Source organism: Penicillium longicatenatum (genome assembly GCF_028827895.1).
Source record: "Penicillium longicatenatum strain IBT 33135 chromosome Unknown contig_1_segment0_segment0, whole genome shotgun sequence".
Lineage (NCBI taxonomy): Eukaryota > Fungi > Ascomycota > Eurotiomycetes > Eurotiales > Aspergillaceae > Penicillium > Penicillium longicatenatum.
The window spans coordinates 4537028-4560144 of record NW_026643119.1 but is presented as its reverse complement, the minus strand read 5'-3'; the positions used below and the strand labels follow the sequence as shown (position 1 = coordinate 4560144).

Here is a 23117-nt window from a genome sequence, read left to right as displayed (position 1 = left end):
TCATTCCGTTATTGTCATGTAAATTACGCTCGTCCCAACTCATTTCATGGTATTCCCGTCATAAGGTCATCCGTTAGCGTCTCATATCGTATAGCTCCCCCGTACATCATATCCTCAATCATGCCCAGAATGGCCCTGTGGAGATAAGTTCCCTTAAGTCGCTCGAGATGAACCTCTGCCTCCTCCAGGTCCACGACGTCTGTCCCTGGGGCAGCTGTGTCTGAATCCCACAAAATTATCTGCTGTAAGAATTCAAACACCTTCAGATATGGAAGGGCGTCACTCCATTGGTCGGTAAAACAAGCTAGGCTTTTTGTGCAGGCTTCAATTGCCTCGGGGGAATTATAGGTTTGGCTTTGGTGCAGACATGGACTGTCTGCTGTTGACCTTGTTGCCCAGATCAGATAGAGGAGCATGATGCCGGCCCGGAATTGATAAACGAGCTATAGGATATCAGCCGATCTGCTGGGTGATCAGGATTTGCGATACTCACAGCTGACCACGTAAAACACAAGACATGACCTTCCTCCTGCAAACGACGATACTTCATACACACCTCCACTACGGCGGCAAAAATCTCTTCTGTTCCTTCATGATCAAGGAAATTATGCTTGTCTTCCATCAAGATCAGGATGCTGTAGTCGTACAATTTTGCCATCCATTTAGGATGGTAATAGCCGCATGACACATCTACCATTCCATATCGAGGAATATCTTGTCTCCATACATCTAGAGCTAACTTGAGAGAAGAGCTGAAGGCATCTTTTCGTTCACCCAGTTGCCACCGAGACCTTTCCAGCGATCTTCTGATATTCGCTTGAATCTTTCGCAGGCGGAAAAGATGGCTGAGTGCGGGATTTGTATTGACAGGGGGTTGAATGATATCCCCCAGAGTACACATCTAACCCGCGTCAGTTCAGTTTACATGAATGCCGATGAAAAGACAGGGGAAGAGGGATGCTCAGGAACACTCACATCATCCTCTACTGCTTTGTATGCATCGGAAACCGGCCTATCCCATCCAGACGCAATTATCACGTTCAGCATATAGCACGCAATGAACATGTTCTCCGTCAAAACCTCCCCCGAGGCGGCAGTCACCTCTCCATCGGGATTGGCTCGTGCGTATTTCCGAATCTCCGTCATTGCTGCTGTACAGAATGGCACGATGGAAGCCACACTGGTGGCAATCTCATTCGAGGATGGAGAATGTAGCGCGTAGACAATCAGCAGTAGGGAGGCTTGAACCTGCAGGACCATCGACGGATGTCCCACAACGTGTGGGTAGTAATTCATGGCAGATGCATAGAGCTCTTGAGACCGAACAGAATGCGCAGGGTCTCGCCGCATGATGCTACACAATGATGCGCCAATGGCATAGACCATGCGCAGAAAGAAAGTCTGCCATTCTTCTCGTCCGCCTGAAAGGTCATCTTTCTGCCATGATTTCCAGGTGGTCTCGTTCAAAAAGGGCCACTCGCGATGAGATATTGAAAAATAAATACTTGTATATAGCTCGGTCAGCCACGGGGAGTCGTCACCGATCAATGGATAGATTGGGCTCTTATCGAGGCGGATGAAATCCAGAGTTTCCTCGTTCAAGGAGAATGTGTCTGTAAATGAAATCTGGGAAGGAGGTCTGAGTATTCGGTCTGGAGACTGTGTAGCAAACAATACCAGTGTACTGTCATCCGACATCAAGTCCGGTTTCCAATTCAGTGGCTTATCTCGGCATTCCCATGGCAGGCACGGAGTGGTTGGTGTATCCACGGTCACTGGGTCTGTCTGGACACCGACATCTCGCGATTCAACCGGTGCGTCGGTCTTTTGAGAATGGCCCTCCAGTTCGGCCACTGTCCTCTCCAGTTCCTTCAAGTAGGTCAATGGAACTGTGATGCTCTCCCCGCACCGCCGAGACCGGGCCGGTAAACATTCCGCGCCTTTGCGGCGACATTCACCACAGGTAGGTTTGGCGTGGTCGCATTTCCGTTTCAAACGAAAACAGCGAGCGCAGGCGATTTCTCTTTGCTTCAACGGACGCGACATGCGGGAGTTGGAGAAGGAGAGTGCGGGGGAGAAAGTCTGGATGTTGATAAGAAGGTTTCGGGCTCCACTCGGAATGTATGACACCGTTCAAGATGATAGGCTCCTCGCTGCAAGTTATCTAAGTCCATTCCGAGTGGGTCGGGAATCTATTCTACTGATAACATGAATAGGCAGTTCTTGCGGCAAGCTCAACTGAAGGTAGGATTGCGTGGTAAGACATATGCGAAGATGCTTTCAGTTCACGTCATGATAAAGGGTACAGCGCCTCATAAATATCCTCATCGAGGGTAACTAAAAAGGATGCCGAGGCAGGTGAAAGATCAGGCTGCAGAATCCTCACATTCAGGGGTTCCAACTAAACCTCCCGGATCCATTTGCCCGTCGCGGGGTCGTACCCGATCGTCTTAGGCTCGATGTTGAGGGTCTTGAGCATAAATCCCATCGTGAATTCCTATCGACCTAGTCAGCTCCCAACATACACCAGAAATCAACCTCTGACCAAACTAACCACGTCCGGCATCTCCTTTTCTTGGTGGCTTGAATTACTCTTCCGGTCCGACTCATGCGCCTGTGGTTCCTCGTTGTCCCATCGCACGGCATCACGTCTGCTGCGCTCCATCCAGGCTGCCATCCCACCCATCCTGGTCACACGTTCTTGAGCGTTAGCATATACATCGTCGGCAGCGTCCTGACCCGCACGACGCCATTTGAGGATCAAGGCTTCAAGCTCTGTGTCTTTGCTGGTCGATTCAATTCGGAGCGCTTGGTGGACCGTGTCTCGGTCCTTGCGTAGAGCGGACATTCGTGATTGGAGAGAGACTTGCTGTTTCTGTAAGTCTAAGAGTTCTGGGTCGGCGGATCGCGTTGGCGTAGTCGGGCCGATGAATCCTGGAATCTGACGGCGGACAACTGGTGAGAACTTCGGTGTAGTTGCAGCTTTCTCTTGGTTTTGTTTGGTCTGGACTGGAGAGGCTGGTTGAGTTGCATGCTGAGTGGTTGAGCCTGACGTCAAAGTTGGCGAATTGAACTCTGTGGAGAGGGGTCTGCGCAGTGGAGACTTGAATGGCTTTGAGAGTGTAGCAGCAGCGTCAAGACGACGACGCTTACGGGAATTGTGATCCATGGTGGATGATGACTACAGGAAGATGCAAAGTCCAAGTGATAGGGTGCTTGCTTATCGATAAGAAGTATCTAGAGATTTTGTATACATCAATGGCCCACACCCCCAGCCACCCACTGCCCAAATTCAGGATCACCAGGTTGCGGGAAAAGACCCCGGTCATTGCCTGCGTTCGCATTTGCATTCGCATTTGCATTTGCCAAGTTCGCAGCATTCTGGTTCTGCCGGTTCCTTTGTTGCTGCTGTCGGATATAGACCAACACGAGAAGCGTTGCTGCCAATCCAACAATGAGCAGACCCTCAAGCATACCTTCATCAATGTCAAACTCGAGGTCGTCGTAGTAGCCGTCCTCGTGGTCCGATTCCAGACCACGCGTTCGCATAAAGTCTTCATCCTCTGCATGGGCTTCATAGAGCTCTTGGTAGTAGGCAGCTTCGTCATTTTCAATAAATGCAGAGAGCCACTCTCTAAAGTTGCGGCGGGGTTTGGCTTCTAATTATAATGTTAGAAAATAAATATCAATGGATCAATTGCATCAATATATGCCCACCTTCATCATCGCGGATGGGATTAATGTCGCCGTTTGTAATGCGGTTCCAGTAGCCTCGAGCCCGCAGCTTCAGCAGACTAAGCTTCACAGGCAGGTAGGCTTCTTTGTTGGTCTCTAGCGCCAGATCATAATATCGTTTGGCCATATGGAAATCTTGTGCCACAGCAACCCCATTCTCATGCATCCATCCCAGATTCCAGTAAGCCTGGGCGCTGTGGTGGGCCTCTGCAGCATTATGATAGCAGGTGGACGCCTTCTCGGCATCCGAGACTGCACCGGTGCCAGCAAGGTAGTAATCTCCCATTTTGATCAAGGAGTCGACATTCGCTTGTTTGGCGGATCGGGTCCAGTAAATCAATGCGAGTGCGGTATTATGCAGTAAGGAGGAACGGGCCTGGCGAAGCCAAGGGAAAATGCCACCCAAGGGAACCAAGGATCGCTGCTCGTCAAGCAAGTAGGCTACATTAGCCTGGGCATTCTCATATCCCTGCTCAGCGGCCATCATTGTAGGGACAAGAGCGCTCTCCTTGTCGCCAGCCTCGTAGGCCGCATTAGACTCAGCAATTGCTGAGTGCATCGCCTCTGCTTTCTCAGACACCATCTTGTAATACGCCGCAGCTACACCGCAGTGTCTCTGCCTGCCAACACCAAAGTTGGCCATCTCAGCGAGGTAGTAGTAGGCCTCCATCCACCCGTGTCGAGCGGCAATATCAAAGTAACGAGCCGCAGTAGCCACGTCGCCTTGATCCAAGAACAACGCACCCAGTCTTGTTTCAGCGGCCGGGTTATCCTGCTCGGCTGCTGACTTGAAATAATTGGAGGCCTTCCAGGCATCCTTGGGAACACCGTAACCATGGAGATACATCAAGCCCATATGATGCTGGCAAAGATCATCGCCATTTGCCAAGCCGCGCTTAAACCAGAACAGCGCATGGGAGAAATCCTGCTTCACACCTTCCCCACGAAGGAACATCAGACCAATATGTCCTGCTGCTTTCGCAGCTACCTTGTCGAGTCCAGCAGGGGGGTTCTGCATGATGGTGCCATCCTTTTTCCAGTATTTGGCAGTGATGAGCCTGAAATACTTCATGGCTTTATAGAAATTACGAGGCAAGCCGCGAGCACCCTCATAATTCATCTTTCCTAGGGAGAAAGTAGCCGACAGCTGGCCCTTGCGGGACATAAGATCCAGGAACTCCAGGACATCCTCAACGCTGGACTCTTGAGTAGCTTTATTATGGTCCTTCGCGTTGGGGCCAGAGCTTGACACACTAGCCCCCTCGCCGTAGACGCCTCCCTCCTCATCTGCCCAGCGATAGGATTCCCTGACCATGGCGTGGCCACCCGGTGGGCCAGACCGAAAATAGTCCATCGCCTTATCGGCCACTCTCTTATAATAAGCGACAGCATGCTCGCAATCTTTGGGTGTTCCAATCCCGGTGTGATAGCGATATGCCAGCGTCATCTCTGATTGTGTGTTTCCTCCCTCCGCAGCGAATTCGTGGTACATCAACGCCTTCGCTTGATCACGCTCAACGGCGTTACCGATCCCTGTCGCATACATAAATCCAACCATGGACTGGGCCGTACTGTTGCCATCAAGCCACGCCAAGTCATTGTACCATAGGAATGCCTCGCTGAAGTTGCGGGGATGAGTGAAATTGCCATAGAAGTTCATCTCCGCGAGAAGAAAGATCGCGTCTGGGTCCTCATCTTCATCCGCTGCCGCCTTCAGTTCCTCCACGGCTCGTGTGACGGTCGAGATGGTTTTCCGATCGGTTTTGCCCGCGGCGGGTCCATTCATGAACAGTATCCGGAAGGCTTCGCGGCCATAGTGTAAGGTGTATCCGAGCAAGCCGCTAGGCTTATCGGTGGGGGAAGTAGCGGGCTTTATGGCTCGGAGAGTATCCCAGGCATGCTGAACTCTTGCTGTAAATAGTAGAAAGCCACATTAGTACGTTTGGGTAGGTTGAACCTCCTCACGCGATAAGATCCGGGCTACCCATGTACTCACGACTGATAGCGCGAAATTCTGTCTCCCCGGGCGCAAATAGGTATTCTGGGTGATCAATGTTGCCAGCGGCCTGGCTCGATGGAGCATCTGCTAAAGGCGCTTGAGTTGACCCTGCTGTGCATGCGTGTAGTAGCACTGGGAAGAGGTCAGCACGTCCCAGGGGACACTACTTCGGAAAGAGAGCTTACGCAAGGTCGGGAATACACTAGCAAATGAGGTCCTCATGATGCTAGAGATGTATGAGATATTAGGGAAAAGAGTCGCATTGCGACTTTTTGCGTAAAACAGGAGCGGTGATGTAGTTCCAACGGGCCACTTGGCTTGACGGAGCTTGGTTTTACCGATGGCGAATCAGCGCTTATCTCCATCAACTACTGTAGTCAACCAAGTACGTAGTATCACAACAGTATTACAACCAAAGTGAAGAGCACTCATTAAATTCTTTTATTTTATTCAACTCCCTGAGGTTCTGTGTACAGCAGGGGAAACGATCAAATCAAACACAAAAGCCCGAGTACGCTCTTCATGCAAGTAAAAGAGAGAAAATAAACGTTTATGTAGTCCTGATACACCAGACGGAAGCTCCGAAGTCGCCGCTGAAGATGGATCTAGGAAAGCATCCATCCCAAAGCACGACCTGAGCCTTCATAAGGATCCATTCAGAGCCATCCACCAAGGTCGTAGGGGTAGCAGAAGCCATTCACAATCTTGATAAAATAACAAAATGGACTGACTGCTGAAACTAGGGCATCTTCAAGGAGCAAAAAAGAGGTAAAAAAAAAAGAAGAAATGATGAATAGCCTAATGGCTTCGAACGTTGCTAAGAAAACAGATACAGGTGAAAGGGTGGGAAGCCCCCAGATCGTGAAAAATAAAAAATGACTATTCTTTCCCACAATGTCGGATGCGAGATGATTCTTTTTGTGGTTTATCTGAATTGGTTGTTGGTACAATAGTACAGCACGAACCCCGATTGAGTAAGGCGTATCTGTCCAAACTTCACTGACGCGGAGACCTGATCGCAGTGTTAGCCAAGGTATTCATTGTAGCGAATGGTTGAGGAGAAAACTTACGTTGGGCTGTAAGCCGGGGAGGTTGGGCTGTAGCCAGGGGAAGTAGGCGACGTCGATGATCCAGCGAAGTTAGGAGAGGTCGGCGAATATGACTGGGGGCTCGTAGGAGACCAGCCAGGGGACGTGGGTGTGTACTTGGGAGATGTGGGAGATGTAGGGGATAGGTGCCGGCCGCCACCGAGCGCAGGGCTGGTAGGGCTATAGCTTGGAGACGTCGGGCTAAAGGCCGGCGAGGCCGGACTGAAGCTGGGAGACGTGGGGCTATAATTGGGAGATGTAGGCGAGAACCCGGGAGAAGTCGGCGAGTATGAAGGCGACGTAGGGGACGCTTGGCCATAAGCCGGCGACGTCGGCGAGTAGGCCGGAGATGTCGGGGCAAACGACGGGCTCGTGGCGGGTGAGAAACCAGGAGAAGTCATCGACATACTCATACCAGGCGACGTGGGAGAATAACTTGATGTCGGGGAGTATCCAGGAGAAGTCGGACTGGTATTGAAGGGGCTACTGGGGGAGTAGGCACCAGGACTGCGAGCGCCAGGACTGAACCCACCAATGCCATAATCAGACTTGTACTGGGTAAATCCGCCAGGAGTTTCCGCACCAGGCTGGCGGATAGGCGAGAAGGCCGAATCTGGGTCGCCATCTACCAAGTACGGAGAGCTGGCCATGGGGGACCCAGTGTCGTACTGAGTGGCAGCACCGTCGTTGATAATAGGATCCTTGGCACCGACGAAGCGAGGTTGGTTTGACACAACCGTGTTCAGCAGGTTTTGATCGAGGTAAACGTCAAACTCGCCCGTGCCAGCGGGGGCCATCTGTCCAAGAATCAGGTTCTCTGACACACCACGGCAGTCATCAAGCTCTCCGAAAGCGGCAGCCTCCAGAAGAATCTCAACGGTCTCCTCGAACGAGCAGCGCATCAGCGCACCGTTGTCAGCACGGTTAATACCGTGACGAGTGACAGGGGTCAGGTAACCTCGCACGGTCATGACATCAACCAGGAGAGCCAAGTGACGGTGGTTGACATAGGAACCGTCGAAGGCTAGCACCTGGGTCAACTCACGGAGCACAGCAGTACGCGCAGCCTCAATACCGAAGACTTCGAAAATCTCGATGAACTGATTAGAGTATGTACGCGTAGCATCCACGCCAGGAATCGCAAGAACTGGAGCGAGTGCGGAGCCACTGGTCTCGAGAACCCATTCCTTGCAGAGGGGATCCGACTTGCTTGTGAACAAAGTGCCATCCTCAAGGATACGAACAATACCCTTCTCGTTGATGAATGCACGTTCCACACCAGGAACACCACGGAGAGTCAGTGTATCAAGAAGATGCTGCTCGAGCTTCTTCAAGGTTACATCGTACTCAACATCATCATCTTCGTCATCCTTGTGATCCTGGATTTGACGAATACGAATCACTTGCTCATCGGCGTTGTTATCACTGAAAATGACAGCGATATCACGAGGGTATGCCTGCTTGATCTTGGAGGCGACTTCCTGCACCGTAAGTCCTTTGTCGAGTAGTTTGGGCCGACTGAGGATAATGCGAAGAAGCCACTTAGACTGGTGAGCCGGGTCCTCACCAACATCCTCTGGAATGATGAAGTAGGACTCCACCATGTCCCGATCGTTCTCGATGACAGTAGACTGGATCTCAGGATCATAGTAAATCTCGGTTGCCTCGGTGACGGATCGCAAGCTGGTGTGCTCGACAACACTTCGTAACTGCTTAGCACCCTCCTTATTGAAGGTCTGGTGAGGTTCTTGGTACACAGTCATAGACGGCGTCTTGATGTTGGTAGCCACGTTCAAAATTTCCTTCAAACGAGGAACACCTAGTGTCACGTTCTTGGATGAAACACCAGCAAAATGGAAGGTATTCAGTGTCATTTGAGTGGCAGGCTCACCAATAGACTGAGCTGCAAGAACACCAACCATTTCGCCGGGGTTGGCCGCCGCGCGGGCGAAGCGGCTCTCAATGGCTCCAATAACGTGCTGGAAAGCCAGTTTGTTAAGAGAGTAATCAGTGACAAGACGTCGGAAAGCGAGACGGCTGCGCAACTGAGCCTTGAAAAGCAAAGTCGCGTTATCCTGAGCCTCACGCGATATCGGATCATCACCACGGACAATGAGAAGTCGGTCCAAAAGGGCTTGGACTTGAGGGATAACTTCAGCAGGGTGCAGATCACTAATGGTACCCTCGCGGATGCGGAAGGTAGTTCTAGCCATCTCGAGAATTCTTTGAATGTTGATAGGAAGCTGCATCATTTCTTCGTCTTCTTTGCAGACAGTACGAAGGAAGGCGCGATCCTTCAAAATTGCCTCCCATTCTTCATCGAGGTACTTCTGAACCTCCATATCACCCGCAATTTCATTGGCTTGCTCCAGCACGTCAGGGCCAAGAGTTCGCTCAGGGTCCATAACATCGACACGGAAGCGATCCCGCAGCTTCTCATCAGAGCATCGGATGGTATCAACTCGCTGGTTCTCAATATGTGCGCCATCCAGTCCATCCTCTCCGTAAATAAATTGAATAATATCGCCAAGGGAATTGCGCACAGTTCCATCATACTTGACCATGACCTCCTCCAAAGCCTTGACCAGCTTACGTTGAATGTAACCGGTTTCAGCAGTCTTGACCGCAGTATCGATCAAACCTTCACGACCTGCCATGGCGTGGAAAAAGAATTCAGTGGGGGTCAGACCACGCAGGTATGAGTTCTCAACGAAACCACGGGATTCGGGGGAATAGTCATCCTTGGTAAAGTGGGGCAAGGTGCGGTACTTGAAACCAAAGGGAATACGTTTGCCTTCCACGGACTGCTGTCCCACAACGGCCGTCATCTGGGAGATGTTAATGGTGGAACCCTTGGAGCCGGAACGAGCCATCTGAATCGCGTTATTCAAATCCTTCAGACTCTGCTCGGTAGCAGCACCAGCTTCATCACGGGCGTTGTTGAGAGCACGAGAAACCTTGCTCTCAAAGGTCTCACGAACGTTCATACCAGGCAACGCCTCCAGAGTGTTCTCTGTAGCACTAGCAGTAATTTGCTCGACCTCATTCTTACGCTCACGGACGGCTGCCTCAATCTTCTCAATGGTGCGACGATCAGGAATCGTATCACCGATACCGATACTGAAACCATGGTGAAGAAGCCAGTAGTTGACAATTCTCTGGGCACCGTTGAAGAAGTGAACAGCCTGGTCGGGCCCATACTCATTGAAAATGGTATGAATAACACCACCGCCACTTGCACCAACGGTCTTCTTCGAGAGCATACCATACAGCAGCTGTCCGCCATGGATCAGCAGACCACCGTCATTAAGAGGACTAAATTTCTCGGAGAGTGGCTGGCTGTCCTTGTCGATACGCAGAAGGTTAAGTCCAGAGGGGAAGGCCATACTGATCATCTGCTTTCCAGTCCAACGCGGACGGGGCTTGAGGATTGCGGGAGGAGGAATGACACCATCCCATTCAGGAACCCAGAGCATGATGTTCATGACCTGATCCTTGGAAAGGAAGATGTCACGACGGCAAAGCTTGTAAATACCGCAGAGACTGTCCTGGACAATACCCATGAGAGGACCATTGCGCTGAGGGGACACAATGTTCTTCGGAACGAGGGCCAGTTCTGACAGCTCAGCGCGGGCCTCTTCACTTTGGGGAACGTGCAAGTTCATCTCGTCACCATCGAAATCGGCGTTGTAGGGAGATGTGACAGACAGGTTCATTCGGAAAGTTGAGAACGGCATGACGCGAACGCGGTGACCCATCATAGACTCCTTATGGAGCGAGGGCTGACGGTTGAACAGAATAACATCGCCGTTGTCTAGGTGGCGCTCGACCTTCCAGCCGTAAAGCAGTTGCTGGGCACCAGCACGCTTGGCGTGACGAAGATCAATTCGCTCACCATTGTCTCGAACAATGTACCGCGCGCCGGGGTGTATGTTAGGTCCATTTGAGACCAATGCCTGCAACTTCTCAATGTTGTAGGGAGTCACGACCTCCGGATAGGTCAGGATCTTCGCAGTCGAAATTGGCACACCAACTTCCTCGAGAGACAAGTTCGGATCACCAGTAATGACAGTACGGGCCGAGAAGTCGACACGCTTACCCATCAAGTTCTGACGTAGACGACCTTCCTTACCCTTTAGACGACTGCGCAAAGCCTTGACAGGTCGGTTTCCCTTTTGCATAGCCTTTGGTTGACCAGCAATGTCGTTATCCATATATGTAGCGATATGGTACTGCAGTAGGGACTCGAATTCACGGATAACGTGTTCCGGTGCGCCCTCTTGTTCACAGCGCTGGACATTCTGGTTCGCGCGAACAATTTCAGCCAGCTTGTAGGTCAAATCATCCTCACCACGAGAACCACTGGTAGCGCCCATCATAACACTGGGACGGACAGTTGGGGGTGGGACGGGAAGAACGGTAAGAATCATCCATTCAGGGCGAGCGTAATCGTTGCTGAGACCCATAATGCGCACCTCTTCGTGAGAGATGTTCCGGAAGATGTTCAAAGCCATGCCCGGAGTGATCACCTTCTTCTCCGGCTGTGCCATCTCATCCTCCATCATGCTCTTGCTGGGTTTCCATGTGCCGACAAGAGTGATTCCCTCCTTTCGAACGGTAGGCTGGGCGTTGCCACAACCACCGTGGAGGTGTTTCTTCTGGCCCTCTTTTTGGTACTCATCATCGTCGGGTGATGGATCAGCCTCACAGATCAAAACGTCCTTCGAAAGTCGCCAGATATGGTCGAAGCGCCGTTTCGGGTCTCGCATACGAAGAGCTTCCAAAAATTTAGAATCGGACTGGTCTCATTGTTAGTAAAAAAATATGCCATGTAAGATTTGCCATCCCAAAAGGGATGACTAACCGTATTAGCTTTTATCTTTCCACAGTTGTGGCAAACAGTCTCCAAAAGCTTCTTAATTTTGGTCAAGAAACCTGAGTGAAAAAGAAAAATCAGCGTCCGCGTGCTGTCTCCGGCTCAATATTTGCAAAACCTACCAATGTGAAACACTGGAGATGCGAGCTCGATGTGACCAAAGTGACCGGGACACTCTTTTGGGCCCTCTTCGCAAGTCTCGCAGTTGTACTGGCGATCGATCGTGCCCAAGCGCGGGTCATTCACACCTTTGGTCCGAGGGCGCTGCCGTTGTTCGTCCTGTTGGGTTCGGGCGTTAGTGACTTGGTTCGATTCTAGATGAAGCTTGCGGTAACAGTTAAGGGAATACTGTGTTGCCATACCATTGTCTCTGGGTATTCAACGTGCACAACACTCATCCGCTTGATGTCCTCGGGCGAAAAGAGACCAAATTGAATCTCCTTCACCGTGCGCAGAGGCGCCTTAGAGAAGGGGAAAAAGACGTTAGACATGATTGCGATGGTAGGATGTAAAAAGTGAAGGTAATCGGAATCGACGGGTCGAGCGCGGAGGTGAGATAACGAAGGATCTGGGGATCGTTAACGCGCAAAAGCTGAAGAGACCGACTGGACCGATGGCCGAGAGTCAAAATCACACGAAGCGACGATGAAATGAGGGTGGGGTTGAGAATAGCTGGCCGGCTGAGGCCTTTGGCAGCCCTTGCCACGAGGGCGCCGGCGACCTGGAGTCCCCGGAGTCACGAAGCCCGAAAAAGGAGGGAAAATGGAGGGATGCCGCTAGTGGTCGCGTATCGGTGGACTCTTGAAGATATATCGCGATGGGGAACGCGATATTCTTGGATGGGGAGGTGATGGCGGGCGTGTCGGGGAAGGTTGAAAGGGAGATGGTGAAGGTTGCCTCACCCGCTGATGGGGCTCGAGTTTTCCCTGGACTCACTAGCGCGACCGGCGCCGGTCGATTACTGTAAGTGGTAAGCGGTGAGTACAAACAGAACGGGGCAGAATTGTACAGATTCACTGTTCCCATCCACGAATCCATCTTTTAACATCTTTCACTGAATCTTTGCATTGGTGAATGGTTTGAGGATCCAGCTTTGCCCGGTGTGAAGAAAAGCTCGCAGAAATTTTAATAGTCAAAACATCAAACTGCAAATTTAAGCTTTTCCCACGAATCGGCCTTCACTATTCTATCTGTGAGCCGAATATATAGAGTCTGGCCTGTCTAGATGCTTCTTCTGTTCGATGTTGCTGCTAACTCTGGATTGGGAAATTGATCACTCTGAAACCTGGCACGTGGAATTTGCACATTCATACTATAATAAAGTGATTTGGCTCACCTAGACTGTATTAACCCTACCTAGACATACATCATTAACCATTCCTAAGCCTAAGCTCACCAGGTAGATGTACATATATGTTGATGTAGCTGGAGCCATGCTGGGATTTTTGCCTAGTAAGATCAATGATAGTTGGACAGCGAAACCAAAATTCAAATATCAGAACTTCACAAGGCCTATGATTTTGGAATCAATATTTAACAAGAATTCGAAAAGCTCTCTCTGATTGGCCATGCATCATGATCATTGTAGGTAGTGATATTCACCGCCTTCAAGAAATCCTCCGGAGTGGCAGATCTAAGATGACAACCTTATCGCAGTCGTTGTTTCCGTTCATTGCATTGTTGTGGAAAGTCACGAGATCTCATTGCCCAATTCTAAGGTTTCGGTGCTGAATGCTTGCTCAAGCTTCTGGCCGTTCTCCCAGGCTGGGAATCACTTCTGAGAATATCGCGTCCACGTCTCTGCCGCAATGAACCTCTCACTCGTTGACCCGTTTGTCCTGGCCCAGGAATACCCCGACACTCTGACCGAGAAACTAAGTAAGCAATACCTCTGGACCCTCCCCACCCTATCGATGGTGGAACTAACCATGTCCAGGCAGCGGTCATGCAACCTGCCTTCGTTTCAACCACACTGGCGACTATCTAGCATCCGGTCGAGTTCGTACACCTTACACGCAATCACAAACCGCAATTCAAATTGGTGACAGAAGTTGACGGTGATATGATAGGTTGATGGCACCGTGGTGATATTTGACATTGAGACCAATGGTGTCGCGCGCAAACTCCAAGGCCACACTCGCCAGATCCAATCTCTTAGGTATTTACCACCTCCCCCACATCATAAGTACATGTATCTAATGGCTCGATTAGCTGGTCGCGATGTGGTCGCTACCTTCTTACTTCGTCTCAGGATTGGAAGTGTATATTGTGGGACCTAGAGGATGGCTCACGCATACACACCGTCCGATTTGAAGCACCAGTGTACATTGCGGAGCTGCACCCATTTAACCAGTACAGCTCACCTTGTCCCCTTCCTACCGTTTCCATCTTCAAATGATTAACCTTTCCTTCATTGCCTCTTAGTCTCCTATTTGTGGCTTCACTCTTTGAAGACCAACCCGTCCTGGTCGACATCTCCAAAAGAACACCAGTCAAGCGTATCCTACCCACCGCCCCCTTCCGACCTGATACAGAAGAATTAGATCCAGTGGCAGCAGCTAAGCGGGCCGCCCAAGATGCCAAACAATCAACCTGTGTCACTATCTTCTCGGCATTTGGAAACCACATCATCTCCGGCACATCGAAAGGATGGATCAACATTATCACAACCGAAACCTGCAGGACAATCCACTCCATGCGCCCCTGCAATGGCGTTGTGATTCTCCTCCGTCTTGCCCGTAACGGACGAGACCTACTGCTCAACAGCTCGGACCGTATTATCCGCACAGTCCTAATGCCCGACCTCTCCCAACTCGGCACCGAGCTCGAAGAATCCAACATCAAACTCAATGTCGAACACAAGTTCCAGGATGTCGTCAATCGTCTGAGCTGGAACCACGTCACATTCTCCTCAACCGGTGAATTTGTCTGCGCGTCGACCTACATGAACTCAGACATCTATATCTGGGAACGGCGCCATGGATCCCTCGACAAGATCCTCGAAAGTCCCCAGGAACTCGGCGTAGTGGAATGGCACCCTACCCGACCGATGATCGTAGGCTGCAGCCTGGAAACCGGATGCATCTACACGTGGTCCATTATCAGCCCTCAGAAATGGTCCGCTCTGGCGCCCGATTTCGGCGAAGTCGAAGAGAACGTCGAGTACGTGGAGCGCGAGGATGAATTCGACATCCACCCAGCTGAACAGGTGCATCAACGCCGGCTGGACCTGGAAGATGAAGAGCCTGATGCTGTCACCGCTGACCCAGCCAAAGATATGACCGACGCAGATCTAGCGAGTGCCTTTCGTGTCCCTGTTCTTCTGGACATCTCGGACAGCGACAGCGGCGAAGATATCATTGCTGTTGGCCCTGGCACCATGCGTCGTCGTACCCCAGGTGCTAGCCGGGAAGCAACCGATGCGGATATGGAAAAGGACTCTACAGCTAATGGTGTCTCCCGAGGAGCAACTCGGAAGCGACGGCGCTGAAAGTGGCTCTTTTTTGATGAATATCTAATGTGCATATAAGGAGTTTTGAAAGGTTCATCTTGGCGTTAGCGGTGTCAAATATTACTTAGTGTACTGGTAGCATCTCAGGTGACGTACTCGGACACAGAAGCCATTTTCCTGAAAACCAGCACCATAGCAGCATCTACACGAATATATGGTATCAATACCCGATGAATGACATATACACGACAATACCTCCATGCATCAGCAATATCTAATCTAATGACATAAAGTCGATAGGAAGTCACAGATTCAAAATCTGAAAGGTTTTATATATGCCACTGAAAGTAAGAGCTACATGAAGGTATCAAAACAAAGTCCCAATTGAAGGTTCAAAAAGTTGTCTGGCTAGCAAACTCAACCACAGAAGCTAAGGTGAGACACCTGGGTATATACCACAAGCCGGAGCAAAGAAAAATCCAAACGCCACGAAGATGCTAAAGGCAGCATGTAGAAAGCAAGTCATGATATAATCTCTTTTATCTTTTGTCCTGCTCGACTCCATCAAGGGTTGTGGAATCAGAGGTGAGGAACGTGGGGACATAATCTCCACGGAACTTGATTGCCATGATTGTGGCTGATTTTCGTTGATAGAAGATCGAAATGAAGAGATTGTTGGTCATAATCGTCGGCTCTTTGACCGTTGGTTCGGGCCAGACGCTGGGCGTATCAGGGAAATTTAATCGTTATAAAATGGGATATCGGATCCGATCGGATTTCACTGTTATCGGTGAGGCTTTAATAAGTTTCAACTGTTGCCGAATTTGTGACACTCCGTGAAAAAAGGACAAAGAGACTTTTGCTCATAACTTAGTTCAACTCCGATGAGTCCGACCCCGTTGGAAGGGGGGGAACAACGCGAAAACGCTTCAAGTTCAAGGTACCTCCAGGGCACCGATCACAAGGCTAATTGGCAAGCGGCTTGCGCGCCTGGTATATATGTAAAATGTTGTAACAGTGGATATCCTTGTTGAACGCTTCTGATTTGACATCGGTCGCTATCCGCTGAATCTTGTCGACTGGCCATTCCCAAGCCCGGGAGAAAGTGGCCAAGCCAAGGGCCTCAATGCTCTCGGACATGGCTAGGTTGTACCACCGAGCTACCTTGCGTTCGTGCTCGTCCTTGTGCCAGGGGTTCAGCGGCAAACCGACAATCTGGTGATCCACTTCCGTAAAGCCCGCGTCCTGCAAGTTGCGAATGGTCTCGCGTGAGCTGTGTGCGATCGGTCGATTCCGGTGTTCGGTGGCACCTTTGAGGGCGTTGTACCAGTGGCGCAAGGCTAGGCCGTTCATCGAACGGTCGTCGCAGCGAGGCTCAAAGTCGATTTCCACTTGTTCAAACCAGGCCCCCGGACGAAGATGGTCAAATATACGCCGGTACAGGGATTCCCAGCTTTGCACGCTCCCGCATCCCATCTGCATGTGGATTAGATCCCAGGAGTCTTCACCCATCGCCCAGGGGCCTTCAAAGTCGAATGGAGCGTGGAAGTCGCAGTTTTTGGGCCGATTGGTCGGTTGAATGGGGGCCAAATCGGTTCCGACTACGAAAGAATCTGGGTATTTGTTGGCAACCTCAATACACCAGATGCCCGTCCCACAACCCAGATCCAGAATGCGCGAGTTAGGCGGATGCGGCGCATAAATCAACCCATCCGAAGCGCGAGCGACCGTCAGCACTTTGTGGAAGATATCTAATCGGTCCTGTTCCTCCTCGTCACACGGGAGAAAGTACATGCCCTTGTGATAACCATGGTACAGGCGACCATTCTCTTCTACAGGGGGGTATTTCTCGGGAATCCTAGACATGGTCAGTGATTTGGGTTCCACCCCCGATGTCTCATGAACACATACTTGCGATTGTTGATGATGATGGGTGGTGACGGGCGCGAGGCTTGTGATATGAGAGAGGAGCGGGATGCGACCGAGCCATTGCTGGTGAAACGACCGACGCGAAGATCCTTGTCGCGGTCGCGGTCCCTCTCCGATGGATCGCGATCAGTAATGACATAAATGTCCATGGCGGTGGACGTTTGTCGCGAGGAGGCCCGCTCGCTCGTGGAAACGGACTGGGAGTGATAATACCTGGAGCGACCGGCATCACTGGCAGGCGTGGACTCCGACTTGTATCGCTTCGGAGGGGGTGGTGACGAAGCCATTGGGGGGAGATGGCGTAGACGGTTATCGTCGATGGGTAGATGGCGTATACGGTCGTCGATCGGCAAATGCCGTATACGGTCGTCGTCGAGAGGCATTGTGGATGGGTAGGTTTCGCGCGGGCACAGGCTCAGGAGGGGGTCGCACAAGCGGAATGACGAACAAAATCACCATGGACCCAGCCACCAAGAAAGCCGGTTGGTGAGCAGTTTGCCAACGCTGAGGGAAAGTCCGGTCGCCAGGAGGAAAAACGAGTGAATATTGGGGGTTAGGGCAACGGAACCCTCTTCACAACTAGAAGTCCATCCCAAGGAAACTAATTGCAAAGACTAAGGTTGAAGCTTTTTTGGTTTGGGATCCACGGGTAGCGGGGCGGGATAAAGCAGCCGGAACCACTGAGGAGGGGGGGGGGGAAGAGAAAGAGAAAGAGAGAGAGAAAGAAAGGAATGAAAACGAAAAGGGCTTCCGGCGTAGCAAAGAAATTCCAAGTCTATAAGGTTTAGGGGCTTAGTGTCACAGGTAATACTAGAGATCCTTGTTCATCCAGTCTCCCGGGTTTGGGTGTTTTCCTGTTTTTCTGTATACCCCGTACACGATATGTACGGTAAGTAATTCGGATCGACTCGACCCACAGTCACGGGCGGGAACGCGGACCGTCTGGAGAAAAGGGTATTACCAGACACCCAAGGGACTGGTTGGAGCTCAATTACGCTAGGCCGCATTGACGAACGAGTCCCGTGCAATCCCTGTCACTCCATGTCCAGAGTACTGGGTCCCGCGTACTGACTCGAGTTGGCCCCGAAGCCTATACGCATCACTGGATTTATTACGGAAATCCCCCGTATTCATCGCTTCCCATCTCCACAAGATGGTACCGAGATACAATTTGGGGGCCAAATCCAAGGTTTCCCCCCCCCAATCATGGGTTTAGAGCTATGATAGATCGGATCAAACCCCCTCCTTTGTGCTCCGGCCTTTTCCTGTTCCACGGTACGCGCTCCCTGCTCTTCAGCTCCCTTGCAGAGTTACCAGCACGCGAACGCGAATTGCTCCCCACTTCGTTGGCTGCATGACCGGGATTTGCTCTGTCGATCTGGGCTCGCACTTGATCCTTGGAACTCGGGCCAGGGATTGGTTCGTCTGTATGGCAAGCCACCGCTTATGTCAGACTTGATCTATCCCAAAATTCTTCTCGTTGGGAAGATCTGCTTGGCCTTGGGACCTATCGGCTGAATTTCGCACAAAATGGGGTCGCTCATCACACCGCGCTTCCCCAGCCACTAACGATCTGCCATATATCTTAGAGTGGAGAGCTCTAGTAGAATACGTGATTTTATCATCAAACCCGCAAGGAGTTCAAAGTGATCTACCTTTATCAGCCACAAAATTTCCCCAGTTGCCTCGTCACTGCAGAGTATGGTGGTAGACAATCATCTTGAATTTACACAGCACCAGGATCAATACCTTACGCAAATTGTGATCGCCCCGCACTCATCTCCCCTTCGATCGGCGAGACGTCGCTTCACAAAGCTAAAGCTACCGGGTGATTCAGCTTCGAAGCTGGTCAAAGACGTAGAACGTAGTAGATAATTGCGCCGTTTTCACTTGGGGTCTCTCAACTTGGATGCTTCTCTTAAGTCTCCAGGGATCAGCTCGGCGGGTATCGGATAATTTCTGCAATCTCATGCAAGGATATCGGTTCGGGTCGTACCTAGTTTGTGGACTTTGCGGCCAAACGCAGCCCGGGCTCGGGCTGGCGGCTGCTGTGTAGCAAGAGTCCCCGAAATAGATATTGATACGGCAAATTATGCCTGTGGCCTTCGCTTTAGCTCGAATGCATGCTTCAAAAATCAAGAATACACCGAGGAAAATGACGGTAGCGCATGTTCATGATGTACCTGTAAAGGAGCCTTCTACGTAAGGATTACTAGGAACTGTCTATTTTAAGAATTATCGGGTGAGATGATTGCTCCTACATTAATACTTCCTATGGACGTAAAAAATACGATGACAGTTACTAGAAGCCACAAACTTCCCTTCTACAGCTTCGGTCTATAGTTAGTCAACTAACGTAACCGGTAAGCCAGCCGGCCACCCCAAAACACATAGTTAATTTGATAAATTACAGCCTTGTATCACAACAACCAGAGCTTCGGCTGATTTCTCCTAATAACGCGATATTTTCTTTTTCGTTTGCAGTATATTCCTGAAATATAAATGTTCTTCATATCTGGTCAAGTTAATTATACATATTGAGAGATCAAAACACCAAATCATTGTGTATTTAATGGTAACGTTATAAAATCCTACAACCTATCTAACCAGAGAGATAGTTCCGAGAACTTTTTATAATCTAAAAGCGATAAAATCCCATTTACTATGTGTGTTAGGGTGGCCGACTCGCTTACCAGTCACGTTAGCGTAAATTACATAATTCAGGTTCATCTTAATGGAAATGATATGTCAAATTTCCTTAAACTATGTCCTTCAACATTACTTCAGCCCTGAAGTCTCCGGCTGCCAGTTGGAGATATATAGCCTTGCATACCTAAGCTTCGGCCTAGGAAGCTTTCTAATGATTTCCACCTTGGTTTAATTGCGAAGACCATCGACCCGGTCACGATGCGTTTCAAAACGGCAAACGACAATGTTTTTGAGTAAACCTTACCTGCCAACAGTGGCTGCAGTGCGGATTTGCTGAAGCCTAAATGTCACGCTGCAGATACACTGATTTAGATCTCAGAGCGGGAGGCAATTTGCATCCTCACGCTTCGGAAGTGGCTTCAACTACTCCGATTCCTGTTGTATCTTCCTGGACTCTTGGCGATACAAAACAAAATTTGGCACCGGTAAAATTGATACATAGACCTTCACATCTGAACTTTGAAAAGACAGGTGCACAGATTGCCTCATAGTTCTGACCGCTAAACCTATTGGAATGAACAATCATCTTTCTGATCAATCTGGGATGCATTAGAGCTGTCAGCCTTTAGAAATATGGTCGTGTGGGAACGCCTGACAGTGGTCTATAGAAGTCCTTTATGATTCAATTGGATTGCCGCATATTGCATCCATTATTTGTAGACGTCGGACAGGAAAGTCCTTTGTTCGGATCAATTTTGTTCCTTCAGGTGCCATAGATCAGGAGATCATGTGACCATTCTCTGTGCACGCCTTATCGCCCAGGAACCATTTTTTTAATCAGCCTTATCCATCGACTTTTTTTTTCTTGCCAAGGGTCCCAAATCCCCCTCAATAGTTCTCTTAAGAGAGAAGCGAACATCTACATTAAATACATTTGTCTCTACATTTCGCGTCTGAGACTCTCCCAAAAAAAATCACCATATCCACGAAGTCCTCTCCTCATGGACGCTGAGGCCTACCTCAAACGCCACGGCTGGTCTGGCCCCGGCAACCCATTGAATAAAAACTCCCGCCCCGGACCGCACGGTGGTCTGGGTCTCACACGCCCTATTCTAGTTGCGCGCAAACAGAACAATCATGGCGTCGGAAAGAAAGTGACCAAAGACTCCGCGACGAACCAATGGTGGTTGCGTGGATTCGAAGATGCGCTGAAGGGTGTAGGCGAAGAGAAGCCTGCCACAGCGGTACCGACAGGGAATGCGCTTACGAGTGAATTATATCGATTCTTCGTACGAGGAGAGGGTCTGGCCGGGACCCTCAATGACGACAAACCGAAGCCGAAATCCTCAAAGTCCAAACGGAAGCGCGATGACGAGGATGAGGGCGATCGTAAGGCGAGGAAGGCGGAGAAAGCTGCCCGGAAAGAAAAGAAAGTGGAGAAGCGCAAGCGGCGAAAGGTGAAGGAGGAGTCTGAGACCATTTCTGCTTCCAGTGATTCTTCCGAGGGGGAGAAGCAAAAGGAGACGGAGAGTAAGCAGGAGCGTCGGGCAAGACATAAGGAGAAGAAAGAGAAGAAGCTGAAACGGCCTGCCGAGGAAGACTATCCCACCCCTATGTCGACAGAACAAGAGCCGGACCTAGACGCCGCCGAATCATCAGGCCAAACAAAGGATAAGAAGAGCAAGGACAAGAAGGAGAAGAAGGCCAACAAAAAGTTCAAAGAAAGTGACGGTGACGAAGAAACAGACTCAGAGAAGTCTAGAAAGGAGAAGAAGAAGAAGAAGGAAAAGAAGTCCAAAAGCACCTGAACTTGATGTGCATTGGACATGAGATATATACACTGTGCATACGCGTTTACTCGTGATCAAGATACCCATTTTGTTCGAAGATGATACAACAGAAACCTAATTATTTTGGCGTCATGTATGATCTCTCCATATCATCTTTGGGGCAACTTGCCCGGCGTGCCAGACAGAATCCAAGGTCGCCTCGCCCAGAAATCATCCTTAATGATGTCAACATGATCAACAACCACCTGGGCTTTGCGACGCAATTTCTTCAATTTATCCTGTTGTGACCTTGACTGCTTGGCCTCCGGAATCGAAGTCTCATCTTCTGTTGAGGATGTAGTCTTGGGCTCCACGAGCTCATACTAGATGTCACCTGTTAGAGAGTTTGGGCTGATAGAAAGAGCAGAGATATCTTACCTGGCGGTAGAGCACGCTGCCTTTCTTGTACATCTCCCTTTCGTTGTTGTAATTGATCCCAAACCGCTTGAAAAGGATCTCGTTTTTGTCTGAAGATACAGTACCCTGATAGCAAGTCAACAAATACCCCACGAGAGGCTAATTTTATGGGTCTTACCTTCAGCTCTTGTTCCGCATCAGTATTGGACATACCGCCTTGCAGAACCATAGTCCAGAATGTAGTGTTGTAGAGGTTATTGATATGACCTGCCCTGATCAGCAAAACTATTCCACGAAGAAGAATAAAGAGCAACTTACAATCGACCTGCCTCCAACTCATGTAATCTCGTAAAATACGTGTGTTAGGGTAAACGACCGCTCGTCCATCAAAAGATGGGAGGTATGGCGGTGCTAGTGGGGTCGAAGGGAAATATGTTGGCCACAAATAGATATAATACGCTGTGAAGGTCGAGACAATGGTTGTAACCAGTTTGCTGGATACGAAGAAAGTGTCTCGTCAATGAGATATCCTCGACAATCCATGAGAGCATGAATCACTACTTACGCGTTTCGCCGCTCAAAGAGCTGACAAGTAGGAGGAAAGACAAAGCTGCGGGCATATCAATGAGTGCTAAAAACCAATTGGTGTTTGGAATAGTTGAATGGCACATACCTGTACTCGTCACTGACACCATAGGCAATGCATAGATCAGGAAGATCTTTCATGACCTCGACGGCAGCCGCATTCATGAGATCAAGCGCGCGGCGATCATTGGGTTTTTCGAAAGCATAATGATCCGAAAGTCTAAAGCTGTCAGATGGAAGTGGACAATTTCAAAAGACAGAGAATTGAATCTGTAGCTGTCGAGGGAAACCTACTTGTGAAATCCTCTTCCGTCAATGCGAATCACGATCCAGGTACTAGGAAGCAACGGATCGGTCTGCTCAAAGTCCTTAACGTACTCGAATCTGTCGGAATTAGCATTTAGGAAATTAGGTTGAAAGAGCGAATCATGTACTTGGAATTAGCCATATCTGTGGGTGAAATGCGCAGTAGTGTCGAGTGAGTAGATTTATCGCATCGACGAGTCATTTTGTGCGCGCGATAAGAGTCACCAGTTGACGCGCCCCGCTTCCCCCACTAATATAAGGTTATCTATGCAGCTACTCACACTGGCAAGTTGAACTGGCCCTATAAAATTAC

The 23117-nt window shown here is 50.0% G+C and overlaps 9 protein-coding genes across 9 annotated transcripts; 3 read left to right on the top strand and 6 right to left on the bottom strand.

The window, feature by feature from the left end:
* Positions 1-44: 44 nt before the first annotated feature.
* N7484_002488 (uncharacterized protein) lies at positions 45-2046 on the bottom strand (the record flags this gene model as incomplete). The annotated part of the gene is made up of 3 exons (XM_057112908.1): positions 45-443; positions 494-901; positions 976-2046. The coding sequence occupies 3 exons, from the start codon at positions 2044-2046 to the stop codon at positions 45-47; spliced, it is 1878 nt and encodes a 625-aa protein (XP_056977645.1).
* Positions 2047-2401: 355 nt separating this feature from the next.
* N7484_002487 (putative DNA repair protein Dds20/Mei5) lies at positions 2402-3169 on the bottom strand (the record flags this gene model as incomplete). Its single annotated transcript, XM_057112907.1, has 2 exons — positions 2402-2497; positions 2555-3169. 2 exons carry the CDS (start codon positions 3167-3169, stop codon positions 2402-2404), a joined length of 711 nt encoding a protein of 236 aa, XP_056977644.1.
* An 86-nt stretch (positions 3170-3255) lies between these two features.
* N7484_002486 (ubiquitin ligase complex subunit HRD3) lies at positions 3256-5521 on the bottom strand (the record flags this gene model as incomplete). The annotated part of the gene is made up of 2 exons (XM_057112906.1): positions 3256-3659; positions 3718-5521. The coding sequence occupies 2 exons, from the start codon at positions 5519-5521 to the stop codon at positions 3256-3258; spliced, it is 2208 nt and encodes a 735-aa protein (XP_056977643.1).
* A 1209-nt stretch (positions 5522-6730) lies between these two features.
* N7484_002485 (DNA-directed RNA polymerase II subunit RPB1) lies at positions 6731-12189 on the bottom strand (the record flags this gene model as incomplete). Its single annotated transcript, XM_057112905.1, has 5 exons — positions 6731-6746; positions 6805-11621; positions 11687-11757; positions 11821-11977; positions 12061-12189. The coding sequence occupies 5 exons, from the start codon at positions 12187-12189 to the stop codon at positions 6731-6733; spliced, it is 5190 nt and encodes a 1729-aa protein (XP_056977642.1).
* Positions 12190-12515: 326 nt separating this feature from the next.
* On the top strand, positions 12516-12743 carry N7484_002484 (uncharacterized protein; the record flags this gene model as incomplete). The annotated part of the gene is made up of 2 exons (XM_057112904.1): positions 12516-12661; positions 12710-12743. 2 exons carry the CDS (start codon positions 12516-12518, stop codon positions 12741-12743), a joined length of 180 nt encoding a protein of 59 aa, XP_056977641.1.
* Positions 12744-13506: 763 nt separating this feature from the next.
* Positions 13507-15188, top strand: N7484_002483 (Set1-mediated histone H3-K4 methylation subunit Swd1; the record flags this gene model as incomplete). Its single annotated transcript, XM_057112903.1, has 5 exons — positions 13507-13576; positions 13635-13696; positions 13768-13856; positions 13910-14050; positions 14123-15188. 5 exons carry the CDS (start codon positions 13507-13509, stop codon positions 15186-15188), a joined length of 1428 nt encoding a protein of 475 aa, XP_056977640.1.
* A 927-nt stretch (positions 15189-16115) lies between these two features.
* Positions 16116-17461, bottom strand: N7484_002482 (class I SAM-dependent methyltransferase; the record flags this gene model as incomplete). The annotated part of the gene is made up of 2 exons (XM_057112902.1): positions 16116-17007; positions 17061-17461. 2 exons carry the CDS (start codon positions 17459-17461, stop codon positions 16116-16118), a joined length of 1293 nt encoding a protein of 430 aa, XP_056977639.1.
* Positions 17462-20728: 3267 nt separating this feature from the next.
* Positions 20729-21535, top strand: N7484_002481 (uncharacterized protein; the record flags this gene model as incomplete). The annotated part of the gene is made up of 1 exon (XM_057112901.1): positions 20729-21535. The coding sequence occupies one exon, from the start codon at positions 20729-20731 to the stop codon at positions 21533-21535; it is 807 nt and encodes a 268-aa protein (XP_056977638.1).
* A 131-nt stretch (positions 21536-21666) lies between these two features.
* Positions 21667-23006, bottom strand: N7484_002480 (tRNA guanylyltransferase; the record flags this gene model as incomplete). The annotated part of the gene is made up of 8 exons (XM_057112900.1): positions 21667-21879; positions 21935-22039; positions 22092-22180; positions 22232-22407; positions 22479-22523; positions 22587-22718; positions 22793-22882; positions 22933-23006. 8 exons carry the CDS (start codon positions 23004-23006, stop codon positions 21667-21669), a joined length of 924 nt encoding a protein of 307 aa, XP_056977637.1.
* Positions 23007-23117: the final 111 nt, after the last annotated feature.